This window comes from Setaria italica, chromosome VI (assembly GCF_000263155.2).
Source record: "Setaria italica strain Yugu1 chromosome VI, Setaria_italica_v2.0, whole genome shotgun sequence".
Lineage (NCBI taxonomy): Eukaryota > Viridiplantae > Streptophyta > Magnoliopsida > Poales > Poaceae > Setaria > Setaria italica.
The window spans coordinates 1,319,551-1,328,622 of NC_028455.1; the positions used below are offsets into that span (position 1 = coordinate 1,319,551).

Consider the following 9,072-nt stretch of genomic DNA (forward strand, 5'->3'; position numbering starts at 1 on the left):
AACCTAAGTTTTTGCATTATTAGCTATCCTGCCCAACATATTTATCCACCGGCAAGCTCTTTGCTAGAGGCAAGCAGGCAGACACTGAAATTCCAACTTGAAGTCGTACTAAAAACAAGTCAATGGGTAAAGTCTGAAAAATTATCTGTTGCATTGAAATCCATTTTTCTGGGTACATGCTTTTAGCTTGCGCCGTTCTCTGAAAATACCGCATGTCCTCAACGAGCTGCTTAGGATGATAGGTGGGACCATGAGTTGGGGGTAAGAATGACAATTCACCTTCAAATTCCTCTTTTGGAGCTGGGAACACCCTCCCAGCCAAACACCTCCATCAGACAGCTCCAACTCCACTCAGAGCTGGCTCCACCTGAAGTTTTGAGTGAAGCAGCTCCATCCAGAGTTGGAGCCATGTCGAACACGGTCTAAACCAGAATTTATCCTCCCGACCTTTGTCTTTCCTGTGATCCATAGGGCCACGAGAACTTGGACTGATGACTGGAACCAGTTCCAATCGTTGAACAAGACTGCTCTCATTTTCTAGTGCAAAAAGACCGCGTCTTGTCTGCAGCTTGTGGCCACGTTGGAACGCCTTGACCAACTTCGACGTCGTCGCGTGGCCACCCTGTGTGTGCAGCTTGTGGGCGTTGCATTGACCGACTTCACAGAAATTAAACCAGACAGTGGGGTGCACTAGACTGATGGATGTGTCGTTTCTCATCCAGTTGCAATATAATATCACTGAACGCCTAGTGGAGTGCTATGCTAGTAGTGCTATTAAAGGAATACCCATTTGCAAAACGTTGAAGCAGCAGTAAACAGCAGTAGTCTTCCTTCCCATTGTTCCATCAATAGCCATGCATTCAGCCGAGTCTCTCATGATCATGGGCGGCCTTCTCCTCACCCTGCAGCTACACACTCTCGTGGATGCAGGAAGCAAATTCCAAAAAAATAAAATGGAGGGCAATGCTAGCTACGGTAAGGTAAGATGTGAATTAAATCAATTAGAAAATAAAGAAAAAAAATCTCAGCGCCATTATCTCCTCAAGACCCGGTCATACACATCCATGCATGCTGTTAATATATGTGCACCATTATCTCTCCTCAAGTCCCGGTCATGCATACACATGCATGCGTGTTGGTCTAGAGTCTACTAGACTCCTACCAAATACAAAATCGTTTGCATTATGTCCTTTTGTGTCCACTAGACTGATGGATGTGTCGTTTCTCATCCAATTGCAATATCATTGAACGCCTAGTGGGGTGCTAGTAGTGCTATTAAAGGAATACCCATTTGCAAAACGTTGAAGCAGCACTCAACAGCAGTAGTCTTCCTTCCCATTGTTCCATCAATAGCCATGCTTTCAGCCGAGTCTCTCATGATCATGGGCGGCCTTCTCCTCACCTTGCACCTACACACTCTCCCATGCCATGCTGCCATGGACACCATCTCACCTGGCCAAGAGCTTGCCAGCGGCGACAAGCTCATGTCCACCAACGGCAGGTTCGCGCTCGGTTTCTTCCAAACCGAGCGTAATTCCTCCAACAACGTTCCAAAATGGTACCTTGGAATTTGGTTCCATACGATCCCCAAATTCACTCCCGTGTGGGTTGCCAATCGCGAAAACCCAATCGCCAACCTCACATCGTGCAAGCTCTTGCTTAGTTCCCATGATGGCAACCTTGTCATCCTAGCCAACGACCACCAGGCCCTCGGATCCATGATTTGGACCAGCAAAGCCAACACCACAACCAACAACACCATAGCTGCTCTCCTGGACAATGGAAACCTTGTCCTACGCAGCGCTTCCAATGAATCCATTGTTTTCTGGCAAAGCTTCGACCACCCAACCGATACCCTTCTTCAAGGTGGAAAGTTCGGCTGGAACAATTCCACCGGCTTGATCCGCCGTCTCGTCTCCAGCAAGAACACAATTGACCAAGCTCCCGGCATGTACTATTTCGAGTTGTTTGGTCACAATGGCTATACTTCCGTGGTTTCTACATTCAACTCGTCCAAAACATACTGGTCCAGTGGGGATTGGGATGGCCGACACTTCAGCAACATGCCAGAGACGGTAGGGCAGACCTGGCTCTCGGTTAATTTCACTAGCACCGAGCAAGAGAAGTACGTCGTGTACACAATTGAAGATCCAACAGTGTTGTCACGCAGCATAATGGATGTCTCCGGGCAACTGAAGGTGCTCGTGTGGTTTGAGGGATCGCGAGATTGGCAGGCCATCTTCACGGCACCAAAATCTCAGTGCGATGTCTATGCTTCCTGTGGCCCTTTCACAGTCTGCAACGATGTACCATTCCCCTCCTGCACCTGCATGAAGGGCTACTCCATACAATCGCCTCAAGATTGGGAGCTTGACGATCGAACAGGTGGATGCGCAAGGAATACTCCACTGTCCTGTGAAGGCAACACTAGTGCAGCCGGCATGGCAGATAAGTTCTACCCTATGTCTTCTGTGCAACTTCCTGCTGATGCCCAAAATGTTGGGACAGCTACAAGTGCAGGAGAATGCTCACTTGCTTGCCTGGGAAGCTGCTCCTGCACTGCATATTCCTACGATCAAGGTGGTTGCTCCATTTGGCATGATAAGCTGCTCAATGTACGGCAACAAGGTAACAGTGTTCTTCTCCTTCGCCTCGCTGCAAAAGAATTACAAAGTAGTAAAGGTAGTAATAGAATGGGAGTGATCATTGGTGCTGCTGTTGGTGCAAGTACTGCTACTTTGGTTTTAATCTTTCTACTGATTATTTGGATGAGAAAAGGGGGGCGGTATGGTGACGATGTCCAGGGTGGTATGGGGTTAATTGCATTTCGATATGTCGATTTACAGAATGCAACCAAGAATTTTTCAGACAAGTTGGGGGCCGGTAGTTTCGGTTCAGTATTCAAGGGGTCGTTGAATGACTCAACTAACATAGCTGTGAAAAGGCTGGACGGAGCCCGCCAAGGAGAGAAGCAATTCAGGGCTGAGGTGAGCTCAATTGGGGTCATTCAGCATGTCAACTTAGTTAAACTGATTGGCTTTTGCTGTCAAGGTGATAGGAGGTTACTTGTGTATGAACACATGCCCAATGGCTCCCTGGATGCCCATCTCTTCCAGGGTAATGGCACAGTATTGGATTGGACTACCAGGTACCAAATAGCAGTCGGAGTTGCTAGAGGACTAGCCTATTTGCATGCGAGTTGTCGGGACTGTATTATACATTGTGATATCAAACCAGAGAACATACTTCTTGATGGGTCTTTCACTCCGAAAGTTGCTGATTTTGGAATGGCTAAGTTTTTGGGAAGGGATTTCAGTCATGTTGTGACTACAATGAGAGGAACCATAGGGTACCTTGCTCCGGAGTGGATTAGCGGTACAGCTATCACATCTAAAGTCGATGTTTACAGCTATGGGATGGTTTTGTTAGAGATCATATCAGGCAGCAGGAACTCAACTAAGCAATCTACCCTTGATAGCGTCGTCCATCAAGCATATTTCCCGGTGCAAGTTGCACGCAGTCTTCTCGATGGAGACATTGCTAGTCTGGTGGATGCGAACTTGTTGGGTGAAGCAAACCTGGAGGAGGTTGAAAGACTTTGCAAAGTCGCATGTTGGTGTATTCAGGATGTTGAGCTTGATCGACCTACAATGAGTGAGGTGGTGCAGTCTCTTGAGTGTCTGTGCGAAGTTGAGACACCTCCTGTGCCAAGATTGCTTCAAGCTATGGCAGGTCAGCAGCCAAATTCGAAGATAGTATGATGTCTAGTTTTGGTTCTTGTTTAGTCTCCATTTATTTTTTGTTTGGGTCATTCAATTTGTAATTCAAATTTGATACTAATTAAGTCTATTTTGATTATCTAAACATCTATATTATCCAAAATTATTGACTTATATTATCATGTGAAGGACCGGGACGGCGACCGGGGGTGTTGAATGAGAGCCTTTAAAATTCTTCTAGAAGAACAAGGCCTACGTCCCAATTGCCACCCCAAACACATCTCGCATCGAATCGTCGAGATGACACGAAGTCAACTCGTAATAAGCTCACCTTATAAACGATTACAAATGCTCAAAGTATAGCGCAAAAGCAAAGCAAAATGAGGCACAAGAGCAAAATAAAGATACGACTAGACCTTCGCTTGTCTAAGCATGCTTGATTTAATTAATTAAAGACAAACCAAGAATCCAAGATTAGCATGTGACAAACTACTGAACTAAGCTAGACAAGGTGATAAAGATTAACTAAATAAAAACTCCAGCCGGCCACGGATGCCAGATCAAGTGATGAACTCAAGCAAAAGCTAATGACATTGGCCATGATTGCTTGATGCTGCTCATCAGTCACCACCGGCTAGCTGGCCTGCTGATTTGGGCATGCATGCTTGCTGGACCGAGCTGTGAGTCAGCCTAGGCCTTGCGTCACCTGGACCACTGCGGGTGCTGTGCTGGGCCGCCTGACGCGTGCTGCTACTGGACTTGGCCTGCTGCTGGCGCTCGTATCGCTCGCGTTGGGCCGGGAGAGTGGCCTGCCCGTGACCAGCAGCTGGCCAGCCTTCCCTGTCAGCTTGCTGGGCCACCTCGCTTGGGCCGCGCGTCCACTTGAGCTGGATTTTTTTTTATTTTTTTTACGAATTTGCACAAATATATAGTTAAATAAAATTTTTGCAAAAATAGGTTTACGCCGCTGACTGAAACAGCAGTAGAATCCTTACCACCATTTGAAACGACGGTAGGATCCCTACCACCGTACCGCCATTTTAGCTAGTAGTACCTTACCGTTAAACAGCTGTCCACCAGATCGTGTACGAAGAAAATCATACCGTTTGAAGATCCTTACCGCCGGCTCAGCCGGCTTCCCCACTCCATCGCCCTGCGCGGAAGGCGTGAGTGTCGCGGGCGCGTCCCTGCCCATCGTGTTGGACGAGAGCCGAAGCCCCTCTGCCCATCGTGTCGTGTCGTGGTAGCCAGTCCTACCCTGAAGACCGTGCTCGTTCATGGCCGGTCAATTATTGCGGCTATGCAAGTGTCGTGCAGCTGTGTGATCCGGTGCAACTTTGGTCACGAAACCGCATGAAAATGTAGAGAAATGAAGAACTTGGGGAATCGATCAATAATGCCACGGACCAGGTACGCACCTTGCTTCCCCCCTCCCACGTGTTCTTTTTTTCTGAAACTGTCTTTGGCAGCCCTGGTACAGTAGCGGTATGTGTTAGTTGTCGCTTGTCAGAAGCAGCGTATAGCACTAGCAGAGTCTATCACGCACCGGCCGGAGGGGAGCCAGCAGGCAGCAGCAAGCACAACTCTATCCTGATGCTCCTGCACGCACTAGCACGGGCCGACGGGCATACGACAAACAGAGGCGGGGCGTGCCTGACTGACGCCAACAGAACGACATCGCTGCATCGGCTGACCTGCAGCAGCTCCAATTCAGCATGGTCGCCAGATGCTGATCCATCGGTGGCTCGGCGCCCGTACGTAGGGGTAGCTTCCTTACCGCGGGCTGAAACGGCGGCAAAGAGCCTTCCACTGTTCAGCCAGTAAGGCGTGCCCTCACGTAGCCATCGACACCATACCGCCAGCTGAAATGTCCCCTCACGTAGCCGTCGGCCGGCACCATACCGCTGGCTGAAACAGCGGTAAGGCCATACCGTCATTTCAGCCGGCGGTATAAGCCTATTTTTACAAATTTTTGATTCGACTATATATTTTTACAAAATTATAAAAAATAAAAAAAAATTCAGCCTGCATACTCCGCATGCACTCTGCGACTGGCTTCTCCTCCTCCACCTGCGCACGAACGGACAGAAGAAATACAAGAACACCAAGAACAACCCCTTCACTTCGAATCACAAGAACTCCTTCCATACTTCACGGATCAAAATGAAACTTGAGATAAGGGAGCAATACCCCAAGGGCAAATAGATCTATGAGACAAATCAAAAAAATTTCAAGTATTCATCACAAAATTTGGAGAAAATTGAATACCCTAACTCAAACACGATTTTGGGGGAAATTCAAAATTCAAGGGATTTGGAGGGGGATCATATCAAAGATTTGGAGGGGGATCATATCAAAGCAGCATTTTCCCTCAACCAATTTCACGAGATTCAGGCTCAAAACCAACGAAAGAAAAACACAAGAAAATCTCTTGAAAATAGAGTAAAAGGGAAATATCCAGGAACAAGATGGGAGAGGCAAAACTTGACGAATTAACTAGGTCATGGATTAAGCAAATAAGTCAAGATCTTGATATAAGGCTAGGAAGCCACCCTCATCCTCCCACTCTTGATTTCACATGAAGCACCTGTCTAGCCTGACCAAAAGAAAAAAGCAACGAGAAGAAGACAACATGAAAACCGAATACCCTAACTCAAACACGATCTTGGGGGAAATTCAAAATTCAAGGGATTTGGAGGGGGATCATATCAAAGATGCTCCCTAAGGTCCTAGCAGCATTTTCCTTCAACCAATTTCACGAGATTCAACCAATTTCACGAGATTCAAGCTCCAAACCAATGAAAGAAAAACACAAGGAAATCTCATGAAAATAGAGTAAAAGGGAAATATCTAAGAATAAGATGGGAGAGGCAAGACTTGACGAATTAGTTAGATCATGGATTAAGCAAATAAGTCAAGATCTTAATATAAGGCTAGGAAGCCACCCTCATCCTCCCACTCTTGATTTCACATGAAGCACCTGTCTAGCCCGGCCAAAAGAAAAAAGCAACGAGAAGAAGAAAAGGCATGCAACCAGAACACTACACCTACCCCATCAACCAGCCATCCCATTGTATATAAGGTCCATGGCTAAAGACTAAATTACCCCTACAACTGTAACTAAGATAACCGCCCAGCCCACACAGAAGCATTTTGATCTAGATTTTTATCAGCGCATCAGACGGACATGCCACCTTTATTTTGCCTCGTTATTAAACAACCCATGATGAATAATGAGTCGAGCCTTAACAAACGGCTCGTCAACCTACCCAACCGGTGAGGCACGATTACTTACCGAGCCATACCATGACATCCCATAGGCTTCCACTAGGACACAACCATAGCACAAGGTATATCCTTGGTCATGTTGTTCCAACCTGTGAGCCCGTGGGCGTGTGCCAGCCCGCTCAGCCCATATCACAGCAAAAAATTAATGAAAAAAGTTTCATAGTTTCACACACCATTTGTCATTAATCGAGCGTCATAAATCGTGACTAGTGGCGTTCCTTATTTCGGTGCGTCACTGAGATAATAATGAATGAAAATTCGTCCCACAAGTCTTCATAAACTGGCTCGTGCGTTGCATGCTACATCAGACCATAGTCTCATGTGGCACGACCGTTGTGACGAACTGTTTCATCATAGATTGAATTATGCCTAGTTGTTATTGGACCGATCCAAATAATTGCTGTCATCATAGATTGATTTGGGCCTAACTTGTTGCGCCGAGCCCAATAATTTGCTGCCATCGTAGATTAAAATGACTCAAAAATAATTCTCAAAATAGACCGACCGTGCCCGCAATGACATTAAACTTCTGAGGGCACGATGAGGAAAGTTTTTTTTTCTTGATGATCCCCATCAGCATATTATTTGTGGATAATAAAAAGCAAGTATTTTCCTTGATTAATATTTTCGCTTCCCTTTGGTACGATTACAACTTTCCATCGAACTTAATTCGTAGAGAGTTATAGTTTGTAACCATACTTGCCAAGAAACTTATATGGATCGGAGTCCATGTCCATATAGGTTACGTTCATCTCTTCATATATACGTGGGACTCAGCTCGGCCGTGGCCCAACTCACCAAGGACCAACGACGTCTAGCCGTCTACACGTTCCCACGCCAGGGCTCCCAACCATCCACGCGCTCTCGTCATCGCCGCCGCCGTGCGTAGATCAGCAGCCACCGATCGCATAGATCATCCATGGCTACAACAACATCCAGGACGACCTTCAAGGTCCCTGGGTTAGCTACCTCCGACGGGATCTTGGTCATATGGCCCCACTTCCACCGGTCCGCGGTCTTCACCGCCGGCGGCTACTACGACTGGTCCATCTGCTACTACCCGGACAGCCTCTACGACAGCGACAGCATCGACCTCTGCCTGCAGCTCGAGTCCAGGGGCACGGAGGTGACGATATCGTCCAGCGTCAGCCTCCTCGATCCCAAGGCCACCCTGCCGCCGTTGAATCTGGTGAAGCCATCGCCGCCGTTGAGGTTCGACTCCGAGGATGAGGACAGAAGGATGGTGACACACTGGGTGCCCAAGAGGGTGCTGAGAGAGGCCCTACGCCACGGGTACCTGCAGGGGCAAAGCGGCCTCTTGTTTCAGTGGACAATCACCGTGATTTATGTGCCAGAGCCGGAGCTGATGATCCCTGTACCAGAGCTGATGCCGATGCCGATGCTGGAGCCGGAGCTGACGCCGGTACAGGAGCCAAGGCCCGAGGTCCCAACAGCAGATGTGGTGCCGGAACCCATGTCCGATGTCCCAGATGTGGCGCCGTTGTCCATGGTCCCAGCGACGGACGTGACATACTCGGTTTGGGGATTGCTTTTCCACGCCCACAAGGCCATACTCGCAGCGCAGTCACCGGTTTTCAAGGCGGAGCTGTCCGAAGCAATGAAGAAGAAGCAGGCAATCGGAGCACCGGCGGCCATCATCGAGGTCGACGGCATGCGGCCTGATGTTTTCGAGGCCCTTCTGAGCTACATCTACACCGATGCTCTTCCCGACACAGAGGGTCAATCCGATGAGGACGATGATGCAACCCAGATGATGTGCGATCTACTCGTAGCCGCAGATCGGTACGACCTGGAGAGGCTCAAGCTCCTGTGCGAGCGGGAGCTCTCCAAGATCGTCGACGTGGAGAACGTGGCGAAGATGCTGGCTTTCGCGGACGATCACTACTGCTGCGCGCTCCAGGACGCCTGCATCGAGTTCATGGTGACCTCGGGCAGGATGGAGGAGGTGGTGGAGAGCCCGGGCTACCAGCTGCTCCGCAGGAAACACCCCTTGATCTTGGTGGATGTGCTAGAGAAGTTTTTGATATTTCACAATGTGTACTAG

The 9,072-nt window shown here is 48.3% G+C and overlaps 2 protein-coding genes across 2 annotated transcripts; both read left to right on the forward strand.

The window, feature by feature from the left end:
- The first annotated feature begins 1,313 nt into the window (after positions 1-1,313).
- Positions 1,314-3,864, forward strand: LOC101761268 (G-type lectin S-receptor-like serine/threonine-protein kinase At2g19130). The gene has a single exon (XM_012846719.3). The coding sequence runs from the start codon at positions 1,356-1,358 to the stop codon at positions 3,759-3,761; it is 2,406 nt and encodes an 801-aa protein (XP_012702173.1). The 5' UTR covers positions 1,314-1,355; the 3' UTR covers positions 3,762-3,864.
- Positions 3,865-7,926: 4,062 nt separating this feature from the next.
- LOC101756957 (BTB/POZ and MATH domain-containing protein 2) lies at positions 7,927-9,072 on the forward strand. Its single transcript, XM_004974258.1, has one exon. It carries the CDS (start codon positions 7,927-7,929, stop codon positions 9,070-9,072), a length of 1,146 nt encoding a protein of 381 aa, XP_004974315.1.

Coding starts and splice junctions, on each gene's coding strand:
- LOC101761268 (XM_012846719.3), top strand. CDS start 1,356: ATGCTTTCAGCCGAGTCTCTCATGATCATGGGCGGCCTTCTCCTCACC.
- LOC101756957 (XM_004974258.1), top strand. CDS start 7,927: ATGGCTACAACAACATCCAGGACGACCTTCAAGGTCCCTGGGTTAGCT.